This window comes from Chlorocebus sabaeus, chromosome 8, assembly GCF_047675955.1.
Source record: "Chlorocebus sabaeus isolate Y175 chromosome 8, mChlSab1.0.hap1, whole genome shotgun sequence".
NCBI classification, from domain to species: domain Eukaryota; kingdom Metazoa; phylum Chordata; class Mammalia; order Primates; family Cercopithecidae; genus Chlorocebus; species Chlorocebus sabaeus.
Window position 1 is genome coordinate 116674879 of NC_132911.1, and position 27479 is coordinate 116702357.

The window sequence follows — 27479 nt, forward strand, 5'->3', positions numbered from 1 at the left end:
GAACTAGTTAAGTTTATTAGGAAATGGTATATATTCATTTTTATATTTATTTAAAATTGTAATATACTCTCCATTTATAAAACCGTTAGAGATAAATAATATGGTTCAGAAAAGCCAATACATTTTTTTAAATCTTAAACTCCTAATTATGCCACAATGCTCATTTGTACATATCACTTACTCTTTCATGTATGATGTGTAAATATAAAATGTATGTGATGCTCAATTTTTAGGGTAAAGAAAATATATGATCATAATTTTACTATTGTGCTTAAATTAGATAATAAATTTAGAAATCAACATGTAGCAAGAATCTTTAATGTCAGTTATTTGTACTAACATTATTTACCATTCATAATATTAAGGTCTAGTCAGTCTCAGAAGCCATTCCGATTCATGATGCAATATACCAAAATTTTTCAACTATTTTGTGTTATGTCTTTTTCACTACATAGGGATGATATACAAAATAAATTATCTATGTTCTCTGAATTTCTAACTTAAATTTTACTTTTCTATTCAAAGTTAGAAACCTCTCCAAAACTTTGATCAAAATGGAAAATTTAGTAGAAATGTATAAAACCATATAAATACAATCATATTGATTATATGAATAATTATTTAACATATTTCAAGATTCTCCACTAACAAGACCATTTTCTATTTTGCAAAAGAAGATCCTGAAGCTACAAGGTCTCAGTGTTGAAATGAGGTTGACCTAGTTTCCAAATCTTTGGAATCTTATTTTTCAATCATTTTAGGCTAAGAAATAAGTGTAAATTTTTCGCTTGGAAAACCAAACAGAGTGGTGAGTATGGAGAGGAGACATTGTGTTTTAATAAAACCAATTTGTTAATTTTCATAGGAATTAAGGATTGGATAAAGTTATTAATTCTTAGGAGACTGTGAACAGACTACATAGCTGGCTAAAAAATCATGTAACAAATCATTGCATAAAGACTCTAAAATTTGTATATGGGCTTTCTTTCTTCCTAGAAATGGAACAAATTCAGGAAACCATAACACTTATGCAGATAACAGCAGATGCACCCGCAATGCTTGGCGTAACAGGTCTTACAGTTATGGTATGCTGTAAAATGTCAGGATTATATGAAAAATGTGGAATTTTTTATATTCTCTTTAGGGATTTTTATAATTGGCATAATAAAAGTCACCATATGGGAAGAGTTACCATTGGTATAGTTCACAGATACTTTAAACACTTTAAAACTGTCTGCCCTTAATTTAATTGTTTTTAATCTTTATTTTCTGACAGCTTCAAATTAAGTTTTTAAATTGTTTTTGGTTGTACAGTTAATATCCACTAATTTATGCACTTTCTTGGGACTTTTAAATTTGATATATTATGTTCTCTAGAATACAAGTGATTTTCTGTTTTCTTTTGTTTCTAATTTGTATTTTCATTTCAAAAGTTAATTTTATCATAGATAATTTGATTATAAATCGTAACCCGAAAAATGATAACATTAATATTTTCTTACTCATGGTAAAATATTATTACATTAGATATTTGTTTTGCGCTTAACGTAAGAAATCACTTATGTATACTATAATGCCTTCTAAAATGAGATTAATTAAGAAAGAAGCAACTTTTTGAAAAACAGCAGTCAAAGTTAATGACTTTCTTCAGACTATGGACAGTGGCATATATTCTTCCACTATGAATTTCATTAGTGCATTGAATGATTTTATAAATTTACGAAAAAATTACATTAAAAAAAGAAGAAAATGAATTGCTTTAATAAATAACAACAGTCCGTCATCCCTGTGATTTCAGGTCATTATATTTTACTAAAGTTCACTAGAAATATTAATCAGTGCCTAGATTCTGTTTAAAATAAACATAGATGGGTTCTGATGGTTGTATCTAATGCCGTGTTTTATCGCTAATTTCATGGCTATTCAAAATGCCAACACACTCATCATACCCATCTATGTTTTATATTTGCCTTTCCAGGTCCATTCTCCCTATTCTCCTTGTTCTCTGCCCAGAAGTTTGATCTGAATGGCTACATCCTTGCTACACAAATTGTGGCATTGCATTAGAAGCATTGGCGTCACCTGGGAGCTTGTTAGAACAGCAGAATATAGCACACCACTGAGAACTATTGAATTAGAATCTGCAGTTTAACAAGATCCCCAGGTGATTCTTCTTAACATTTAAACTTTTGAAGCACTATACTCTATCAACAGACTCCTTTAACCTCTGGGGGATTCCAGCAGGAGGATGAAGGAAGGGAGGAAAGTAAGATCAGAATTTTTATTCCACAGGATTCCTCGCCATTGCAATTATTGGAGTTTGTTAGGACTCCTAATTAAAGGGCATTTGTCCTTTCATGCCAGGCTGCAATAAGTGACTTTGTCCAACATCTCACTCTCTTTATCCCAACAAGCTGGGAATCATGACAGCCCAGCTACCGCTACTATAGGTTACAGCATGGTTCCTTGTGGTTTCTTTACATTGACTCATTTGGAAATAATCCTTTGTAATTAAAACTTCCTCAAATTAGGCAATATTCTATTGTTTCTAAATGTACTCTGATGAATATACCACTGGTACATGGAAATTATTAAAGATGTAATTGAAATCTACATCTCAGATACTGCATTCAACAACATCTCTTAATTTATGACCACTGTTGTACTTCAAAGGATAATATCTAGGTAGAATTACTGTTGGCTGTTGCTCATCATCCTACCATTGGTTGCTCAGTTTTTTCTTAGAAAATGTTTTGAAAATCTAGACAACACAACTGTGCTGTTTTCTAGCAATTATGTCTGTAAGAAACATAGAGATTCACAAATATAGAGTAGATAAACAGAAATTTAAATGAGTTGGCTGTATTGAAATTGAAGAGTAATTCTATTAAAAGTAAAACTGTCAAGAAAAAATATGGAGTTAATAGAAATCTGAGATGAGTTGAATGTTATACTTTACTTTTGTATAACTTATACATGAGAGCAATATGAATAGTGTTAAATCAAACTGTATATACAGTATATCTATGTATCCAGTATTCCATATCAATATTTCATTAAACTATGTATTCTTTTTTCCTAAGGAAGTGAGCTACCTAAGACATTTAAAACTCTGTGCTAATCTTTTTAAAATAAATTTGTTCACATTTATCTTTACCTTACAGGATTTTTATATAGCCAGAGTATATTTTCTTCCTGCAAATGATCCAGAAAGGGGCAATATCACTTACTGGCTGTGCATCTAAAGCATTAGGTACTCTACGTGTACTGTCTTATTGAAGTCACAAAATATCCATGTAAAATTGTTGCCTCTTTTAAAAGATGTGGAAACAGAGAAGAGCTAAATTAATTGCCCAAGGTTATCGATATGTTAATAAAATATGGTCATTCATTTGACTCTAAAACTTCTATACTATCATCTATACCACCTGACTATAGATAACATAATTCCATATATTCAATCATAACTCTCTCAAGTATGTGTCTTGGAAAACCGTAAATAGATGCAATTAGTGTACCTTATCCTAATTTATTCATTTTAATATAAAATTTTAAGTAATCGACAATATTTGACCCTAAATATGTTTACCTTAATAAGGCATAAAAGCTTTATTAACTGGATTTAATATTGAATGAAGACATCACTTATCTGATGATAGTGCCAAGTATAACCCCATGGCCTGAAGCCTCATAATACTTTGTTTTAAAGGTGTGAACAGATGAATTTAAAGGTGTAGCAAAAGCCAACTGCTTTTCAAATCAGTTGAAATTCAAATCATCATCTAGTCCTTTTAGTAAAATCATCTTTGGCTGCATTTGTTTCTAAAGGGAAAGTTCAGAAGAGTTGATGAGGCTTTTTTTTTCCTCCCTTAATATAAGCCTCCTCAATGAAAAATTTCTAACATCTCTGGGCTCTGGATAAAATTAATCTATAAATTTCTGTCACTTTAGTTTCATTTGCTATTATGAGAAAATACCATTGGAAGAATAAATAAAGAAATATCAAGCATTAACAGTAAAAAGCAATAGTCCATGCTTTAGAATACAAATGATGTAATTGTGAAGAGAAAAATATCCTATGCAATGCACCCTAAACCTAACACCATGCTGTTTACCATATATGAAGGTTCTGCTTTTCCTAAAATTGTAAAGATTAGTTGTGTGGTTTCACTCTGTGCACAGCAGGGTAACCATATGCTCTAGAAAACTACATGCAAGGAAAGCAGCTTGTTGCAAAAGTGGGTGAAAATGCCTTGAAATAATTCTGAACAAGATAAAAATGTCTCTACATAGGACCATTTCTTCATATTCCAAAAGGCAGAGGAGTCTGCTTTGGCATCAGCTTTGAGCACAAATAGAAAGTCTAGCCCCTTCAAAATATTTTAACAAAGAAAAAGATTTAAAAGTCACATACGTCACATTCACTGTGACCATCTCATTCACAGGTAAAACAAGCTCTGGAAACCATTTGGGGAAATCAGCTACACGCAAAACTGTTTCATCTCTGATCTTTAAAGTTAAGCTTTCCCTTTTGATCAATTCAGTACATATTATTACTTTTCCTTATTTGCTCATTCTATTAAAAATGAGAAATCGTGTGTTAATATGATAATAAGCTGACAAGATATCTGATCAATGGTTACAGGTGAACAAAACAAAGTGGTTGAAAATCTGAAAAAAAAAAAATAGGTTTCCTTAAAGTACTACTCAAAGGAAATAAGAACATTGAGATCAGAAATTCTTAAAATCTTTACATAGGACTAACTCAAAAGCATGGCTTGAAGGGTAGCATTGGATAAAAATGTTAAAATGGTTACTTGCAGATTTGCCATTTGTGAATAAAATAAAATTTAATTGTTTAATATTGTCATTCAAGTCCTCAGACATTCTGAGTACTTTTATCTAATACATTTTAAAAGTGCATAAACCTGTTAACAAGTAAATTCTAACATTTTATTTTTTCTCTTCTTTCTTCTTAAAGACAACTTATTTAACAAAATGTAAAAGAATTAAAATATAAAAATGTATTCACTGTTATGAATGACATTGCTTTGACAATTTCAAAAATGTGATGAAATAAGGTAACGGATAGAAAATAAGGATGCTATTCAATAAATATGTATTTAAATCATAAACTGGTACATTTCTGAACATGAATTATTAAATAGCCATAGTTATAAACACTGAACACAACTTTCCATTAAGTAATATAGTTAGGGAAAAGTCAAGAGAACAATGGAAAAAGTAAACAAAAAGTATGGCAGGATATTGATAAAGCATACAATGATCAATATTTATAGGTAATTCTTCACCCCAAATGTTGATATTCCCCTGTTTTATGTATTCACTTTACCAATGTCAAAGTTCTCACATCCAAAATAAATAAATAAAATGAATAAAATTAAGTAATTCTATAAGAATTCTATAAAACCAGATAATTTTTTTAAAGTTATAAATTCTAGAGTCTATTATTAGTTATGCTTTAAAGATGCTATTAAAATAAGTACATTAGTTAGTCTTATAAATAAAGACCTGGGAATTCAAGCAGACAAATATAATTTCACCATATATATAAAATAAGAAAACAATGCTAAAAGATTAAATCCTGAGAATTTTTGATTTGGCAATCAACTTTTGCATACTTTTCTTTTTTCTCTTTATTTTATTTTCTTCTTTTTTTAAATTTATTTATTTATTTATTTATTTATTTATTTATTTTTACTGTTTTACCTCCATCTATTAACCTTTCAGGGATTTGAAACATGGTAAGTAAAGAGAAACTAAACCCTGATTTTTTTTCTCTTGTTATTTGATACATTGCAAAACAACCATTCTAAAGTACTGAATTTAGGGTAAAATTTAAAATTTAGAGCTAAAATTTGATTTGGTATTAATTTTCTTATTCATCTATTCCTTTATTGATCTTTCCAGTAAAACCATAACGAATGTCAATAGCTCAGCCATTCTTAAAGGTTGCCAAAACTAATTATTGTCATTAATATTGATTCAGAAAATATCCCTTCCAGTCATAAATTTCCCACCATTTGAGTCACTCTTATGGAATTAAAGTTCAGCTTTTACTATATTATCCGAGATAACTTGTCAACATTGTTTTTATCCTAGTGGAGAACAAAAATCCTATGAGGAATAGACAGTGTTGGGACTGTGTGATAAATGTTGTTCTCTCTCCATGATGATCATCTTTATCTAAGTTCTTGCTACTTAATGTGTGAGCAAACCTAGAGATCTGTTAGAAATGCGAAATCTCAGCTCCAACTCCAATTCCGTCAAGTCACAACCTGCGTTTGAACAAGACTACTAGATGATTTATGTCCACAATGAAATTTGAGAAGCATACTATAAGACCTATATTCCATGTAACTATCAACTGTTACTTGCACTTCTGTATATCTTACTGTTTTGTCTGATTGCACCTATTCACTTGAAATATCTTCTTTAAATTCATGCTAAAGTGATTCCTTTAAAAATTACATTTGGTAATACATGTTCCCTGCTAAAGTCCACCAATGGTTTAGATAAAAATAAAGCTCATTTTTAAGGCCTAAAAGTCAAACGGTGTTTTTCCTACCTATATTTCCCACCTCATCTACCTTACTCTCCTCCTGGTGCACTGAGTACCAGAATTATGGGTTTTCTTTTTCTCAAGTTACAACTCAAGCTCTTTATAACTAACTGTTTTCTTTTCCTGGTGTGCTTTCTCCTCTGAGAAACTGCAAAGCATAACTCCAAGAGCATCTCTGTCTCCCTTCTGTTATTTAGGTCTCAGTTTAAATTTTAACTCCCCAAAGAGGCCTTTCCTTACCATCCAAACTAAGGTAGGAATCCATCTATCTTACCATCAGACAATTATTTACTTGTCTATTGTCTTTTTCTTCCTCACTTGAATATAAGTTCAATAAAGCAGGGTCTACTAAGTTTTGTTCAATACTGTATACCCAGCAATTGGAAGACAGCTTGGCACTCAGTGGATATTTTGAGAGAGAAAAAGAATTAAAAGAAAAGAATATGGAACAGAAAAATGTGAAAAGAAATAAAGAGAAAAAAGAAAAACAGAAAGGAAAAAAGAAAGAATATAGAAAAATGAGTGAATAAATAGTAGAATGTGGTGGTGAAGAGAGTAAGAATAGCACTGTCATCTGTTGTTAGAAATAACACTGCCTAAAAGAATGGCTAGGACTGGACCTCCAAATAAAGAAGCTTTCAAATTTAAGGCACAGATGTGGGCATTGGGCCCAGAAAAAAAAAAAAAAAATGTACGTGTGGCTGATTTCACATTTAATGAGATAAGTACATTGCTAATCTCTAAATTCCTTGATGGCAGCATTGGCCACTTCTATGTTTGTTTTCACATTGGCTATAAATAATCATTAAAATAAGTACATGTCAGCTCAACACCAGTAGGGAATATAAAGTGATGGCAAATACATTAATTAATACATAATATCTCTCTATAGAATCATAGACTTTTAGCATTAAAAGGGACAGTAACAATCATATTATTAAGATACTCTTTGATGCTTTAGTGATTTTTAAATACCTACTTTGTCCATTACAATCTATGCTTGAATGACTTTGAGAATTCACTGCTTTCAGTAGCACACAATTTATATTTGAAAAAAAAAAAAACAACCTGAATGTTAGATCAGTCTTCTTTATAATAAACTGCTTTGCACTGTCTTATGGTTCCATACACTAAATTTTACAACCTATGCCAGAGGACAGATTTAATCTCTCTTACACAGAACAACATATCAAGCATTTGAAGCCAGTTTTACCTCATCCTTCCTCACATGCCATACTTGGTCTGTGGTAATTCTTTCTCTTATAATTGACCTATAATTTTTCTCTATAATCTAATCTCTAAACTTTTCCTTTGGGAATAGAGACTATACAATATACTTTTGAATTCATCACATGCTTAGTGAAAGATAAGATGTACAATAAAACCCTGATAACTGATTACTTTCTGAGCATACATTAGTATCCATAAAAATATATTTACATGACTACTCATAACTAACTCCCTCATTGTTATAATGCTTATTAAGATTTTAAAAACGACATGTTTTAGATTTAGAAATTTATACTTTATAAAAGTCTTAATAGAATATTTGAAAATAGTGTTAGTTTCTTGAAAACACTTGAAAACACTTAAAATATATTTTATGCATAATAATATAGCCTATTAGTGATAAGCACGTAATAGGCACCTAAAAATTGCTGCTTTCACACAATGCAGTTTTTGAGGTAGAAGAGTGTTACACCAGTTATTGAATCAAATTTGTTACATAGTAATCTTAACTTCTGACATAAACTGACAATTTAATGTGAATATTAAATGTGTATAATTGTTTGTTGTTTTCTTATTTTTGTTGAGCCTTATAAATATTCAGATGAGCTTACTTGAAAACAATATAAATTATAGTAATAATAAAAAATTGCTGCTTCTTTGGATTAAAAGTGGTCACCTAAAATAAATGTTTTATGCTGAATTAACTGTTCTTACCTTAAACTTAAAAATAATAAATAATGTACTTATTTAAAAACTGTTAGAGTTTCTTTTAAGCTCTAGTTTTGGAGGAGAAAAGTCTATATCATATTCAATCTCAATTCAACATAATTTCATGTAACTTTATTAACCAAAGTAATATTCCACTCATATGGTCATTAGCATCAAATATACTGTGGCATAACTGACTATACTATGTCAAAACAAACAGTAGTAATGTCTATAAAAGCCCCATAACACACATTTAATTCTGTAAGATGTTGTAGTTATCTAAGTTAAATTCCCACTGGGAAGTCCAATAAAAATAATTAATAATTATTATATGTGTATATGAAAACATTCCCAGAAGAATATATCCAAATTTTGTACTTAAAAACAGCAACTATCAAGACTGTTCTTTAACAGCTGACAGAACTTGTCCACATATTGAAAAAATAATAGTAGAAATATAATTCTACTAAAGTCTCCAAGAAAAGCAATGCTAAAGTAAAATAGGGTGGATTAAACACATCTTAATTATTATTTAACATAATAAAATATGACAAATAACTCCTTGAGACAAGATACCCAATTGTGCTTATAATCTATGTTATTTCAACTTTAACATCACTGAGTGAAAGACCACATATCAGACACTAAATGAATCTTGAATGAATCAATACTAGTCTAGGACTATCAATACTAGTCTAAGACTGGATTTTTATACGGTCTCTGCCAGGCCATAATTTTCTCTACAAAATAATGATATTGTACTAGATGATCTGTAAGTTCCCATCTAATTCTAAAATAGATAATTCTAGAAACACAGGAAAATTTACTTATCATTTCTAAAATCATATCATTACATAGGTTTTGCTATTTTCAAGTCAATGTTAGGTAAATTCCTTAAGTCTATAAAAACGAGCTTTAGAGTTTAGGGATTATTGAAAAAGATTTTTAAGTTAAATATTAAATGATATCAAAAGAGATCTTATATCTAAGGCAGCAAATTATTCTGATGAATTTACAAATGTCACTAGATATATGTTATCTAATTTTAAACATCTGGATATTTTGTAAATAAAAAGTCAATTATTTTTAAGCTTACTTATCTTAATGTGTATCTTCCTTCAAATGTAAACAATTTATTTATTTTTGTTACAGGCTATTCAGCCTAAATACCCACTCAAACCATTTTCAATGAGTCTTAGTAACATAAATATAATCTACTAGTTTCAAATATTTATTCATCCTTCTTCCTTTTTTTTTAATTTATTTATTTTTTTATTTTTTTTGAGATGGAGTCTTGCTCTGTCGCCCAGGCTGAAGTGCAGTGGTGCTATCTCTGCTCACTGGAAGTTCCGCCTCCTGGGTTCACGCCATTCTCCTGCCTCAGCCTCCCGAGTAGCTGAGACTACAGGCGCCCGCCACCACGCCCAGCTAATTTTTTTGTATTTTTATTAGAGACGGGGTTTCACCGTGTTAGCCAGGGTGGTCTCGATCTCCTGACCTCGTGATCCACCCACCCTGGCCTCCCAAAGTGTTGAGATTGCAGGCGTGAGCCACCACGCCTGGCCTCATCTTTCAGTAATTAGTTCAAATATTCTTTGAGCAGCGCTCTTTGATTCATATTTAGAGGTTGTTAGTCCCTCTACTGTAATTCAGTAACATTCTAAAAGTGCTGCTATGCAAGTGTTTCTCATAATAAATTTGTGATTATTCTTTTTATTTAAAGTTATGTAGACTGTTCTATGGCATAGATTGTATTGTTCATTCTCATATACCTGTTATCCAGTACAATGTCATGCACATCACAAGAGTCAATACGTATTTTGTGAATAAAATGAAAATAACAACCATCCTATGACGCAGGTGTTCTTAGCTAGAGTTGTGACTTTGGGTATTGAACTTACTGCTCAAGATCATAAAGCTAACAAGGAGCAAAGTATAGTCTCAGCATAGTTCTTTGACCAAAACTCAAAGTTGATAGTAAGCAATTTTTTTTTTTAATCTTTCCATTGGGAGAAAATACCTAAGAGTTTAAGGCACTTCCGATCATTACTATGTTTAATGCTTATAATAACCCTGATGTAATATTATGATACCACAAAAACTACTTTGCAAATATAAAAATTGAGCTATAATTGTTCATTTGACCTGAACAAACTCTCACACATAGTAGTTGGCAAAGGTGGACTAAAATTCAGTCAATAAATATTAAATTCTCATTTTGAGGACTATTGGACACTAATACAGCAAAGTGTGGTGTGGTGTTAATATGCATTTTTAAGAGATCTAAACCAACATTATTTATTTTCTTTCTCTTTTGCTTCTTTTTATCTCAACATACAAAGAATCTTCAAATGGAGGAGATGGAAATAATTTTCTGTTACTGAGAAAAAGTAGAACGTAAAAAAATTAAGATAATTTAAATTATTGATGTTTTAACTATAATACAATAGGAAAATTAATTGGAATGGTACCCTATAAAGAACTGAAAATATATTTGAGAAATATTTCAAGTTTTTCCAGATTATTCATTAATTTTACAGTTGTTATTTAAATAAAATAGTTATACTGATTGACTCTATACACATTAAGTACAAAATACTGTGTGTAATCCATGTTTTCTATGTGTTCATAATAATATTGATGTCAATTATTAATATATGCCCCAGTTTATAAAAATACATAAGTTGGGAACCATTAATGATCAAAAGACATTTTAAAACTGAAAGTTTAACTGTAATGTGAATTTAAAAATTTAAAATATTAAATTATTGTGTACTGCAAAATAGTATGAACTTGCAGACATCGAATGGACCTATGCTTTAGTAATCTCATATTTCTGTTTTACACTGTAATTAACTTTAGCAAAATAATATCCATTAGAATATTTTCATAGGACATTTTTGACTTTATAATTTTCTAATGGTTAATTATAAAATTATTTTGATTTTATAATTGTTCAGGGGCTATAAGCAAAGCCTTTATATCTAGTTCCATTTTGTGAATTTTGAACTACTAATACAATAAAAGCAATATATTATTATGGATTAATGATGTTATTGTTGCCTTTATTTTTTAAAAACTGGTATAACTGTGACAAAATGTAGTTACCTTTAACGCTGAAATATGTAGAGATTTCATTATTTTGAAGAAGGTAATTTCAAGCCTTTAAGTAATTTAAGTGAATTTTCTAGCAAGTGAAATTGTAAACACTTATTCATTAGTTTGACAACTTTTTTTTTAAATATCTATTGGTCAGAAACTGTACTAAGTACTGAAAATGCAGCATGAATAAAACGCATCCATTCCTTGTCCTCAGACAGTTTAAATATTACAGGAAAAGTTATAGGGCTGATTATTACAAATGCCTTTTATAACAATGGCAAGTTATAAGAAGAATACCTAACCTTCCTAGAGGTAACAATTTAAGCTAAATCTTGGAAAGGAAATTAGAATTATGTGGTTAAAAGGAACGAGGATTAGCTTCTCAGAGTACCTTTAGGGAGAAAAGAATACAGTGTTTGACTAATTAAAATAAATTGTGTTTTGCAAAATAATAGAGTGATTGTGAGAGTTACATGAGATGAATTTGGAAATATGGAAAAAACCCAGATCATGCAGTTTCCTGTGGGTCCTCACCAAGTCTCTACTTTACTCTTAAAGGCATTGAGAAATCACTGAAAGCTTTGAAAGAGTCGAGTTAGATGACTGGATTTTTATTTATAAAAGTTCATTTTAACTACTTTGTGGATAATAGATTAGAGGAGTACGATTTTTTTTTCCTGAAATATAAAAAAAAAAATAGTTTTGGGTTGTTTACCAACTTATTGCAAAAGTAACTTAAAAGGCTCACTCTCTGCATACACACTAGAACTTCTTTAGTACTTTGATCAGAATTCATTTTACAAAATCTATCTTGTACAACTACAATGGGTTTCTCTATGTCCTCGACTCTATTGCAGTGTCCTGCAGGAACGGGTCATGCATTATTTATCTTTATTTCCTCTAGAATAGAATCTGGTACTGAGTAAGGATTTTAGCCATTGTGTCTGAGCCAAAATTATTATTTTCAAAATAATACTGGTTTGATGTCAGCCATTTCCAATTCAGAAATTTGGACCTGCTGGTAATCAAGTCTTAGAAGACAGTTTCATAACTAAGGGCATAGCTATATTTTGAGAACTTTAGTAAACACTAAGCAATAGAATAATAGGTTTCCTCTACTGTTAACACTGATATTTTTGCCCATAATACTAAGAGATTGTGTCTAGAGTGTAATAGATAAGTAGCAAACCAAAATCACTGAAATAGTAGTGAGAAGAAGAAACAGAAGAACCAATTTGAATTAAAAGAGATAGTTGATAAAACTGTAACAATTTAAGTCACTGTCAATAATGATGAATACATTAAAAATGTATTCCATATAATGTTTTACATCTAATTTAAAAAATAAATGAGGAATACATTTCCAAGGTACATGGCACCACTGAATGCATATTAAATTCAAAATCACCATTTTGTAAAGAATATGGGGAAAAGTAAAACAGGTATCAATCTCTCAAACAGCACTAGGAGCTTATGATAACGGGGAAAGTTTGAGCACTGATTTGGAATCTACCCAGGAAGTACTCTTGATACTTAATTAAAATTTACTTGAAAAAACTTAAAAATTTTATATGGAACCATCTTAAAATTATTTAATTTAATTTAATAGTTGACTATCACCTTTTCTATTTTCAGTCTGAATTATTTTTCCAAGTTATATAAAATTTTAATTTTTAACCACAAAGTTTCTCACACCACTTAATGGCAAACTTTGGCTAAAGCAGAAATAGTATTATTAGTTGGTTTTATGATAAACTTATGTCAGAAATTATCCTCCTTCTATATGATGGGTAATAATAATTTCCAGGTAGCCTACCAATATTAGCTCGTGAAGTTTTCCAAAGAGAATGAAAAAATAGTTTTTCACATTTTAATATAATTTTACCTACTTAAATTTTCTAGTAATAAGACAAAAACTGTTTACCTGATTGAGCAAATCAAAATTTTAACACGGTCCCTATATTCTTATGAATGAATATTTATAATAGGAAAGTGAATACAGAATCAAGGTGATATTGATTTAATCTTTTTGAGAAGACTATTACCAGTTAAAAATTCATTTTAGAATGTGCCTCGTTAAAGAGAATCAAAGTAAGTACTTTCAGTACAAATTCTAATGGAAACAAACTTCTGAGATATTTTTGTATGATTTTCAATTAATGTATGTAAAGATGTCTTTATTTCTATCCTTCTTGTGCTCTAAGTATTGAATGGCTCCCCATTACTTAAATCATGGTCTGTATAAACCATTCCTAATCACACTACAAAAACCATAGTCAGTTTAGAGAAAATATTTTGATATCTTTGAAATGTAGCAGATATTTTATACATGAAATATGTTCAATTAATGTTCTTACTGATACATATATTGATACAATTAAAGACCTTTTATTCTTTTACACTACATTGAATTTTTTTCCTAAACTTCTCTATGACACTTGTCACCAAGAAACAGAAAAATGGGTTTTCTAGACTTCTTTATTTTGTAAAAGGTAGGCTTATATTAATTGAGTAGAAAATTACCAATGTATGATGTGGTTTTATGTCATTTTTCTCTAAAAATAAATTTGACACTTAAAGACTACTTAAATTTTGGAGCCATAATATCAATGAATAGCTGTTACCTTTTCAAAATGGAAATCTTTCAATGCAATCATACGGGTCAGGCAAAGAATAAGCTATGTAAAATGATCACCAGACATAGCGTTTCTATGTTTCCCAATCAAACTGTACATATTCTCAAGTACTAACTAACATTTGCATAACATAAAAATATCATGCAAACGCCAAAAATTACTACATGGGATAAATCATCTATGGGTAAATATATGCACTTATTAATCAAAACTGGCTACTTTATTTTCCTGTTTCATGAACATCATCATAACTGGTATGGAATAATAATAGGTATTTGGTATTTGTTTTTACTGTCCTGTTTATGAATTATTTCTGTTCAAATTTTTCCCCCTCCCTCTCCAACATTTGCATTGACTTTGACTTATTTTTAAATTTCAATTTCTATGCTTTCAAATTATTCCAGTTTTCGGTGTTACTATCCATATTTTTCAGCTACTGCAAACTTTTTCATTTGCTTTCTACATCTTGGCTCTCTTTCCACTCATTCTCTAATTAGAATCATTACCAAAATATAGCTTTGGCTGTAACTAAATGGGCACAAGTAAAATAACATCCAATACCTCTATGAGTAACAACTGCAAGCTCTTTAGTTCTTTCTATCTGTTCAGCATGTCTTGGTCTTCTCCTGGTACTTTGTGTATCTGCTTGATGAGGAGAGAGCCCGTCCTTGGACGTGTTGGGGTCCAGACCTGAATTTCTGAGACTTGTAACTTGCACTCGCTGTTCCTCGGAAAGTCTATGGATGGTGACAGCTGTAACACTGGATACAGTAACATCTGCAGGTGTGCTAGCAACAGCAAGAGCACCCGTGGTAGTCCTGTTATGCTCCTCTAACTCACCAGTGGAGGTAGTGTGGGTCAATGTAGAAGAACCTGTGGGACACAGTAGCACTAGATGCTAACTTTTTCTTTTTAAATTGTGTTTATTTTTTCTGATAAGTTTAATCAGTCATATTCTCTTCTATTACCTTAAGGATAATCAACATGAAGAGGCAAAACACAAACACGCCAGTAAATTGTGAAGCACACTAGATCTGTTGGTTTGTTTGTATCAACCTTCTATGGATAGATATATACACAAAATACACCACATTTTAACTGTAATACATTGAAGGGAGCAGGTAAAAGAGTAAACCCTTTATGTGGCCCTGAATCAATCTTCTAAAAAAATCTACAGATGAATTTCAGCAACAAATGCCTGGCAAGTGTCAGGTTTTGATGGAATGGGTAACTAGGTAACCACACTTTTCTCAAAAGTATGCTTTGAATAGTCTGCCATATCTCTTCAGAAATTCTGGGAAAAACATCAAAATTTTATATTTTAAGACAAGCAAGTGAAGAAAAGAGAATTTAAAATCAAAGCCAAAATGAAAACAAATGATGGGAAAAAATGAGACACTAAAATAACCACTATATGACAATGTCTTTCTTAACCTCATTTGTCATGAGCTCTCTAAGTACCTTAGAATTTACTGAGTTTTTAAAAATCAGTTAATAAGTTTTACTATTTTTACATAATGTTTTAGTTTAACCAATTCTGAACTAATTAAAATTAAGCAAATTATTTAATTTAGAAGTGGCTGAAAATTAACTATTAGTAAACAGCATGGAACTTTAATTCATACACACTAGTTGTAACTATTGGTTGGGAATTTCTAAATATCTCATAAGCATTCCATAATGTGTATATATGTGCATGTGTGTGTATATAATATTACCACATTTTTATTCTAATTAAAGAATTTTTAATAATTTAAAAGTATGTATTCAAAGTGTCAAACTAGGGTTTGCTTTTTCATTTTACTTTTTTTTTTTTAAGGTTGTTCTTAGTGGTTCATAATATTTATATAATGAAAAAAGTAACTTTATAAAAAAAGCATAAAATAGAATGGGGGTATATTTAAAAGGATCTTGACAACTAAAGTCCTTAACAGCAACAACAGCAACAACAAAAATTACTGAATTTTGGAGTTGCAGCCACTAATTAGGAATCATAGTCAGATCCCGGTTGGAAAACTTCTGAATATTTTCTAAAGTCAATGAGTGGTATATGTTTTTATACATTTTTCTTCTCAACATTTCAAAATTCTGTTACCAATGTTTAATTAGATATTTTAGATAAAAATGCATAGGGATATTTTAACCATTCTGAAAGAGTAAATAAAAGCAATGTCAATATGGTTTGAGAATACTCTGCCCTTTTTTTTTTTTTTTCCCCTCTTCTGCTGTAGGCAGGTGATTAGTAGCGCTAATAATTCTGCTTTCTGCCTTAAATTCAAAAAGGAAGAAAGGAAGTCAAACCTGGAGCCCCTCATGCATAGGCAAACAGAAAAGCCCATTTCCGCCCCTAATTCTTCTTCCAGGTTGAGTCATCATATCTGAATTTGATGTAGAAATTCAGAAGTACTAAATGATTATTGTATTTTGAAAGAGCCAAAAGTAAATGAGGTATGATGATTATCAAATTATTTTAAATATTTTAATATGTTTTTAAGCATGAATCAGCTTCTATTGATTATTCTATTAAATAAAGCTTCTATTCAATATTTTTCCAAGTTGTTTTGTGAATAACCTATTTCATAGATCAGAATCTATGAAGTTCACACTGGTTATATAAATCAGACTGCAATATTTAGTCAGTTAATATTTGATAATAATTTTTAATCGCATAGTTAAGCAATAACTATGCTTGCACTATTAAAATACAGTAATTGAACTCATGGTAAACTGTACATTTGTGATGCACAGTTTCATACATACATCACGATGAGCTCATGTGCTCATTACTATGAAACTTGATCCAAATTATTCGCCTAGAGAGTTTAATTGAGCCTTTTATTTTTGAGAGGAATGTGAAGTCAGAGTAAAAACTAATACTTTAATATTTTTATAAACTCATCATAACTTCCCAACTTTCAGGTTTAATTTTAATAAAAGAAACTATTAACTATAAACATATGTTGGTAATTATAAGATAAATTTATGAGAAATAATGGAATTTATACTATGTCACATGTCTGAGCATGCCTACCTTTACTAAACGGATGGATTAAATTATCATATTCCATCAGAGTCACTATGATTAATCTTAAATAACTCTTGAATTTGAGTCAATAAATCTGAGATAATCCTTATGAACAGGCGTAGGGGGCTTAGGCTGCTTCTCTAATCACTCAAGACCTGCAGACCAAATCCAAACACCCACTTTCTTGAAGACTTCGGGGGATAAACACAGTTCCAGATCAAATTTTGGAAACAGAACTGGTCTTTGGTAATGTCTAGACCCAGGGTTTTCTAGCAGTTCCAATCTTAAAATATTTAGCATAAGAGCTATATTTCCCACCAACAGTGATGATGATTCTGTAGTATTCCCTTAACCTAAATGCAGGACAGTGTTTAAGGCTGAAATAAAGCATTAAACCTCAGAATTTATTTAATAATCATAATCTAACCAGATATGTATTCCAACCAGGTATTTTACTAACCAGTTCTTATGTTTTACTTATATATTGTGTTCATATTCTTTCCACACCATACTGGGATGCAAGCTCCCTGAAGAGTAAAATTTTTGTATATTGATTTCACTGATGAATCCCTAGCTCCTAGAACATTGCCTGGCACATAGTAGATGCTCGAGAAACATTTATCAGACGAAATAATAAATAAAGAATGAATTCAATAGGACTAAAATCAAATTAGCAATAATAAAAAGATACATTTCACAAATGGAATATGATTATAATTTTTGCCATGCAAAAGTCACATTTCAAGCAGTGACATGAATGAAGAGCAATTTCAAAGCAGGGGAAACATAAAATTTTGGTTTTAACTTTCTAAAACATCACTTTGAAAAAGTGTGGAATCTGAACATTAAGTTGCATAAGTAATAATTACTTCAAAATTTTTGTTATTATTTCCCAAACAAAAGTTTAGTCTGTTAGTATAAAATAGATTTACGTAGAATATTCAAAATTGTGTAGAATTAAAAGGGGATATATCTCATGCTTACAGAAAGTATAAATGCATCTAAACTTAGTTAGATGTGCTTGATACATACAGTGGAACTATAAAGAAATAACACTGATTTCCTTTTTAAGGTAATAAAGTCATCCATTACCATAAAGTTATGTCATATATTGCATTTACCATTTTATTTTAATATAAACTATTTGAAATACTGATACTGGTAATATTTTAAATTGGCGTGTATGAAACACTGACTTTTAAATTGTCAAAATTCACCACTTAACAGTTTTAAATTACTCAAAATTTTTGCGTACACAACTATTTTATTAAGTAATTGCCAATGCTAGAAAAAGCCTTAGAATTATGTATAGCAATAATTCAATATTAAATATACACATAGCTATCTAATGTTAAAATGATATTTTACTTTCATTTATGAAAAAAATTAAGTATGCTATACAATTATGTAAGCATTGTCTGATAGCACAGTTAAATGTATATATTACAAGACATAAAACTCAAAGGAAGAAAATGTACATTCAGAAAGTTCATTCTTCATTTGACATCAAATGATATATACAAGGTGTAATTTATCACAATTAGATTATCCTGTCATTAAGTTACTTGAGAAAAATTTAAAAATAAGATGTTCACAATATGAAAACATACCTGAAATATAATTTTAATAATACTATTTAACAAAACATTCCTGAACTAACAAAAATAAAATAAAAGTGATTTACATACATAACCATGCTTCACTATGTCATAACTAGATGTCATCTCTGAAATTATGATGATGGAAAATCACGTTACACATGTAAGTTGGAAATTGTATTTAATAGTAATGCTACAATGTGAAATTTGAAACTTTATTATGTGTTTTCAAAAATTATTTGAAAGTTATTAATTTTAACAAAATATGTACCAAATAATACCTCATGATAGAATTTGAACTTTGATGAAATTTTGATTAAATTTTTTGTCCTATAGTTTTACAATTTTATGTTGTTTCTTTGTAATTATTTTCTAACTCATTACCAAAATAAAAAGCAGAATATGTTGCTAGAGATATGCGTGGATGACCCAAAATATATAAGAACATGTAAAAATAACTGCATATTCAAAGAAGTTTCTAGGTACTTATATTTAGTACATTACTGTATATAAATTAGTTTAATATATTCTATTCCTTTAATTTTAGTGTTTCATATGAAACATTTGAATGGAAATTTAACAAAATAGTAATAATTTTGTGACATTGTGATATGTAAAAAAGTAAAATGCCATAAATGTTTAACATTAAAACATCCAAAAAAAAACTATGTATACACAAATAACACCAACATAAAGTCTAAGTACTATGACTAATTTGATTCAAGCCATCATCTGGATAGTCATTAGCATATGTAATTCAATGTTTGTTATATTTTTTCTTCTTTTCTTTAATATGACTTCTGTGAAACTTATAGGAAAATATACCAATAAATGAGGACACTTGTAAACTAATTGAATATGAGGGTATAAAGTGAAACAAAGCTCTGATTTGTTACATTTTTAAAAATTCACAGTTTTCATTAAGCATATGCTAGCTGCGAAAATAATTGAAATATTTTGCATTTTGAAAAGTGTTAATTTCAGTATTTTAAAATCTGGCTACCCTAGTATTCAATAGTTTAAACTGGTAGATGGGTGCAAACTATGAATATGGAATTTAGAAAAGAGATGGATTAACTGGAAGTAGCCCTTAAAACTGTAGGAGAAACAGAAATGTTTTACCTTTGATTGATTGTTATTAGGTATAAAATTATCTTTCTGACTAGGAGAATTTTAAGTGAATCCCGGAAAAGAACTAGTTTATAATTTTCAAAAAATATATATCTATATTGGTCTTACAAAATTTGATCTCAAATCAAAATGCTGTATTTATGTTGAAACTTCATAAGATTAAAATCTTAGAATATATTACTCAATAATACAATATAGTCTAGATTATAAGAGGCATATCTAAGAAAAAAACTGCAGCAATTAAACTATAAAATGACAAAGCAAAATTGGCTGTCACTTGTGCCTACATTTCTGAGAGGTTAAAGTAAAAAGAAGTTCATCTTAGTGATGTAAGAAAAAATTCAGTAATTCATGTAACAGATTTTCTAAGATTAAGGATAAATAAATGGGTAAATACTAATTTAAAAATATAATTGAGTTTAAATACATATAACCTTTCTGAATTTACTGACATATTGATATATGTTTATTTTTATGTTATATATCTTATTCAAGTTTATAATCATTAAACAGGAAACCAGTATTAAATTTTGCATTTGGATTTGCTGTCATTTATCATGTACAAGTGGCCTTGATGATATAATATGCAAAATGAATGAATAAATAAATAATATATTTGCAATTAAATCTGAAACTGATGATAGTAAGATTTGTCAGTAAATGTAGTGGTACATCTACTAAAATCACTTTGTGACTAAATTAATGATTGTAAAACAAATATTAACAAATTATACACTATCCCACAATGTTTATATGCAACATAAGGATCTCAAATTATGAATTGCTAGAAATTTTAATAAACACACATGCCAAGCAACCATAAATACCTTTTTAAATGAAATATGGAAATATCAAAACTTTTAGAAAGACTTAAGGAGACTACAGTTTTGATCAACCATGGCAAAACTATACACACACATAAATGTATGAATGCTATATTAAATATCACAGTTTTGCCCTAAGAAGGAGCATGGATAGACATCTCATTTCTTAGTACAAAAAATATAGTAAGAGTTTGCTAGGGAAAAGCTATTTTAAATACAGAGTTTAAGAATCTTGAAGATAGTATCTTTCTCTCAAAAGATCACTTCTTGCTTCACCCAGTTGATTAAGACAAATTTGTAGAATTAAAGTTCAGAGTAGTATCACTTTAATTTTTTATGCATTTTGGGAGTTTCTCTGACATGTAGCAGTGCATCATAGGTGTCATTTTTAAATTTAGATATGCAAATGCACAAAATCACACACCACTTGCAGAAATAAATTTCACACAATACAAACTGAATTATTTTTGTGTAACTGAATATAATAGTCTTATAAAGTCACAAAAATGACCATAAATGTTGAAGACCTAGGTTTTAAAAGAAGATTCATGGCATCATTGTTACATTTCACAATAAGAAGAGAAAAGAACAAGATGTCCCTCTACATCTTTGTACAACCATCAACCAGAATCCTGAATTTTTAGGTCTCTTTGTTGAGACACCTGTCATCTCTTAACTAGAGTAAAAGCATTTGTCATTCTGGGATTCCTCTAAACAAACAAAATGAAGCTTCACACACACTTGTTTCATTTATTTCCACGTAAAATCTTGTGGAACCGCTGGCAGCTCTCATGGAAGAATATTTTATTTCAAGATGTCATGTCAGGAGCACCTCATTTTCATAGCCTTGTTTTCTCTGACAATCCTTGCCTTATTAATATCATTTGAAAGCAGAGAGCATGTCTTACACAGGTTTATCCCCTATTTCCAATTGAATATTTGATAAGTATGTGAGGAGAGAATAAATTAGTAAAAATGTCTAAATATAGTATCTTCTTTCTGAATAATACAAACATTTTGTATTTAATTAATATTTATTGATGGTAAAATTTATTTTTCAGGATATAAACATAAGTAAAGAATTGGATCTGTTTAGATACACCCAAATAATGCAAAACACATTTATAACATACTTTTATATTTCCTGTGCTAGAATAGAGGTATGAAAAAGAGGAAGAAACATCCGACACATAGAAATTAATTCTTCATTTATGTTTTCTAAAATGAGAGTATCATTTCCCCTATCTGTTTCTTCTATCTCCCAATATTCTTTCTAAAAACACAAAACCTGTATTTTACAATGATAGTATTTGTTTATTTTGAAAGAGAATAGAGAAAAGTAAAGAAAATATGTGGATGGGGTTACCTTTTATACCAATAATGATTGAAAGAAAAAATAAGAGTGGTCTTTATCCTAACGTACTCATCATATCCCTGGGTCACAGCTACCTTCATTACCTGAATGTATCCCTGTTTATCCTTTGTTTTCTTCCATAGTGCCTGGCCTTTAAGTTTGGGGCCTATGGAAGTGTCATCATTTTTCATTAATTGTAGATGTTCTTTACTGCCTAAAATATATAGAAGACTGCTTTTATATATGTGATATGATTTAATGGGAACCAAGAAACTATCCTTACCCCCCACATCTTTCTCTCTGTGTACCTCAATGGTGTTAAAAGATGTTCTTAAGAATTAAGTATAGCCCACCAAAATTATTCTCTCATAACCAGACAAATAACTTTTTGGTAGATAGAGGGCCATACTAGAGTAATTGTTTAACTATTCCACTTTAATTAGTTTATTATTAAGTTTTCTTCTCCTTACAAAAAATACTTGGGGAAATTTTAGAGATATGTGTTTTGAGGAGAAGTGTGAAGTTTGCCGTAAGATCATTTAGTGATTTTTACTGAGGCATTTATGTGACTGTTATGTAACTGGAAGAGTAGGGTTCATTATTAACAGCTCTGGTGTAAAGAAGGTGTGGGTGGCTAGGAAGGGCTGCCATTCTGGAGGAAAGACTATTATGGTGTTGATTGTGGAAGGGTTGCTGAGCAACTGGTGAGAAGCTGCATAAATATGCTCAAGTAAAGCAGTCTAATAAGAAACACAGGCCAAAAACATCTTACTTTTCTGCAACATACATTCTGTAGAGCACTTGGTATTCTGTAGCAGCAAATTAATTAGTAGGAGGAGTTATTTTCTTGAAAATAAATACCAATTTTGGCTTAGAAAAAAACAGCATGTTGGTGGGGAAAAATAAACTTCAGAAATGGTAAGAACATACAGAGTCTATAATCAAAGCTATCATTAACCTAAAGCAAATATATTGTATATTAATATTATATATGGGGTATTACATACAATTATATATTTGGATATTTATATTTGTCCATATTTAGAGATAAATATATTTCTTACGTGATTATTATGCTAATTTTCTTTACACAAATACCTTTCATTTAAAGAATATAAGTAAAAAATAAACGAACAAACAAAAACTGTCTTTTAATACCATCAACAAACAAGAGTATGAGCACCAGTATATACATCATTTATATTTGACTTCAAGTGTGCTTCGTTTCTTTAGTTTTATTAAGGCAACAGATGATGTTAAAATTTAGCGATAAAACATAGATATCTGACCAATAAAGATCTCAGAAATCATGTAGTTTAATGTTATAACATCTGACCAACTGTCTTTGACTCTTTCTACTCTAGAAGTAGAAAATTTGATCCTCAGGGTGACACAAATGAGAAGGTTAATTAGAGCTTCCTTCACTCAAATCTTCCCTGGAGGAGAGACAGATAAGTCTGTTGTTTAATTAGAAAGAAATTCCATCAAATTTAGAACAGAATATATTTGGAAAGACAGAAATAAAATGGATGAAATATGAAGGAAGAGATTCAGCAAACTACTTCTGTTTTACATATTTGTACCTATTGAAGAAACAAACCCTACCTTGCATTCATTCCAAAAAAATGTAAATGTTATATGTGAATCTTTCTAATGCCCTACTTTTTCTACACCAATTAGAATAGATATTTTTCCTCTTTCTCTATGTTTCAATAGCATTCTAAACATCCTAACTTTAAAAGGTATTATATTCCATACTCTCTTTACCTCATCCTTGCTATTTCACAAACACAAATGAAATGACTATTATACTCTAGATACACGATATATTATGATAGATAGATAGATAGATAGATAGATAGATAGATAGATAGATAGATAGATACAGATGATAATCTTCACCCCTGTCTTTCAAGCAAACAGTCTAACAGCTATTTAAAAAACAATCAGAACAATGTGATATGTTTAATAGAGGATACAGTATAACTAGGAAAACACAGCTGTAGAAGCCCTTAGATTTGCTTACACAAACCAGGAAGACTTTCTAGTTGAAGAGACATTGGCATTGATCTTAAAGGATGAGCAGATTTTGCCTGATACATGAAGGATAAAATAACATTTTAGTCAGAGGTAGCAGCTTAGAAAAAGGTGCGGTAGAGGAAAAGGCAAGACATATTCAGAAAACTGCAAATTATTTGGCATGGCAAGAATGAAGAAAGCGAAATAGTAGGCACCGAGACTTGAAAAGCCAAAACATTTCAACTTAACTTGAAAAATGAGGCATCACTAAAGTACATAAAGCATGAGATTGATAACAAGATTGGCACTTTAGAAAGAATGTTCTTGCTATAATGTGAACAAAGTATTAAAGAGCTATATGGACTACAGCAGGGGTCGCCAACCCCCAGGCCACGGACTGGTAACAGTCCTTGGATGTTAGGAACCTGGCCACACAGCAGAAGGTGAGCGGTGAGCAAACGAGTAAAGCTTCATCTGTATTTATAGCTGTTCTCCATTGATCACATTACCTATTAAGCTCTGGCACCTATCAGATCAGCAGTGGCATTAGATTCTCATAGGAGCATGAACTGCTCATGCAAGAGATCTAGGTTGCAAACTCCTTATGACAATCAAATGCCTGATGATCTGTCACTGTCTCCCATCACCCCCAGATGGGACCACCTCTTTGCAAGAAAATAAGTTCAGGGATCCCACTACTTCTCCATTATGGTGAGTTGTATAGTTATTTGATTATATATTACAATGCAATAATAACAGAAATAAAGTAAAAAGTAAATGTAATGTGCTTGGATCATTCAGAAACCATCCCCACCCTCACTCCATGGAAAACTTGTCTTCCACAAAACCAGTCTCTTGTGCCAAAAATGTTGGGGACTACTGGACTACAAGCGAGACAAACATTTAACTGCTTCAACCACATGACTGAATATTTTGCAACAGAGTTGCTAGATTTAGCAAATAAGAATATAGAATAGTCAGTTAAATTTAAATGTCACATAATCAACAATTGTTTTGTTATTTTGTTTGTTTTTAGTATAACTATATCCTGTACAAAACTTGGGACACATTTTGGAAAAAAATTGTTTCATTTTTTATCTGAAATTAAAATTCAACTGGGAATTCTGTATATTATCTGGAAACTCTACCTTGATACTAATGTAGACTTACAAATTCTGAAAATTTTCTACATACCAAGTAAAAACTAGTAACAAATATTAATCCTTTCAATGTAAGTATCATTTGATTGATCCTGTGAAAACATTTGGAATGACACAGAATGGGCATGATGACATCACAAGGACATCTAGGCAAAACTCATACAAGCATCATTTTATTGAATGAGAAACGGAAAGAAAGCAAGTTGAATATAGTGTTCTAAGTTATTTTATTACACATATATTTAAGTCTACAACCATTTTAGTACTAAAACCATCGAATGCTCTAGTCTTATATTCATTATAAAAATGCATGTTCTATACTTGAGGAAAAAATTCATATTGAGAATTAAATCCACAGATTTACATATAGAAAAGTCAGCTTTCTGAAAAATTATTCAATCCATGGAAAATTGAATGGAAGATATTTCCAGCATAATTTATTGCTCTTTGAATTATATACAGACACTATAGGTGGCAACAAAAACTGAATAGTTACCCAACCTCACAATATCGAGTAATATTTTTTGACTTGTTAATCTTTTTTTATTCAGGAAATAGAAAATATAAAATGGAAAGTAAAAAATTCAACATTCTCAATAGATAGATAATTAGGTAGATACAGATACAGATATAGATATAGATAGCTTCTATGTGTTTCCCTCATTTCCTCTTGCATATATGAGACTATATATCTGTGTGTATATATGTATATATCTATATCTATGTGGAGAGATATCAGGTACATAAAGAAATCTCTGAACTCTGAAAAGGCATTTGAAGTAAGAGTGTTCTATTTAACAAGATCATATGCATATTATTGGTTTGAATTTTTGATGACAATAATAAAGCAAAAAAGTAGTCATTACAGTAGTTTTAAATATCTAATAGTTTTATATCCACCCAGATAAATTTTGGTGTATTACAATTACAGATATGAAGATGAATATTCAATTATTTTCCTGAAGTATACTTTTAACCTTTATAAAGGTAATGAAAACTTGCTTCACTCATCTGTGAGAAGATACCTTTGTATTTCTCCAGATTTCTGAAGAGATGATTAAGACACTATAAATGTATTTGACATTCCAATATGCTTACTTTAAATAACTAGATACCAAAAATATTTTTTAAACATGGCATAAAAAGCAATAGACATTTATTAAGCACTTAGTATTTGCCAGACATAATCCTAATTTATTCATTTAATCCTTAAAGGTAACCTGTGAACTAATAATGATAACGTACAGAACTCATTCAAAACATACACTGAGCCACATGGCTAGTAACTGGCAAAGCTAAAAGATGGACCCAAATTACACAATCTCAAAATGATCTTAACTTCTGTGAAATCAGTGCCTTTATGTAGCCTCCCCAATACAGTATATCATGTAAACACTTGTGTGTGAGTCAACATGTTATTTATTTATGTTTTGTTTTCACTGTATTTCTTTTCCATCACCTTCTTCCTCAACAGAGGCCTGATTGCCTTCAGGGTCCTCCTGCAATTCCCTCAGCAGGATTTTTCTGCAGAGCTCAAAGGAAAAATTTCTCTATATTTCCTCCCTACTTTTTGTTTCCTGAGAGTCTAGGTCCTTTCATGAAATTACGCTAAATGAAAAGAGGAGGGCAATGATGGGGAGATGTTAGAGTTTGGGGAGAAGCAATAAAGATGATGTACACATCATCTCTAAGGAAAATAGAAGGGTCTAGGAATCTGTATTCTCACCTGTGGCTAAGATTTCCTTGCTCAAGCTTATCATGGAAAGAAAAGGATCATCTGCCTTCATAGAAAATATGGGTTTGGACAATGATGACTAAATGGCTTTCTCCCCATAGTCTAGTCACTACAAAGGCCTATTGGATTCTTGCGCAAATCAAGGAAAGAGAAGGTGCCAAATGTTTCTTCTACCCTCACCCCACAATGACCTACAGAATGTTTTTCCTGTCAAATATGATAGGGGCTTTCAAATTATTTGAATATAAGGGAACAAAGTAACATTTCTTGCCTATCCACATCTGTGGATTAAATTTCGCACCTGTTTAATGTGTAAATACGTTAAAAATGTACAGCATACCTCAATAGCTTATTTTTGCTTTTTTAAATAATTT

General features: G+C 30.3%; 1 protein-coding gene across 2 annotated transcripts in view; it reads right to left on the reverse strand.

Moving 5' to 3' along the window:
- CSMD3 (CUB and Sushi multiple domains 3) overlaps window positions 1-27479 on the reverse strand; it is a 1272067-nt gene that overhangs the window by 771277 nt on the left and 473311 nt on the right. Inside the window, exon 7 of one of the 2 annotated variants that reach the window (XM_008001388.3) lies at window positions 14821-15132. The exons of the other annotated variant lie outside the window; for it this stretch is intronic. Coding sequence (XP_007999579.2) covers window positions 14821-15132 — 312 coding nt within the window. The remainder of the gene's footprint in view (window positions 1-14820; window positions 15133-27479) is intronic. 2 annotated transcript variants of the gene reach the window in all.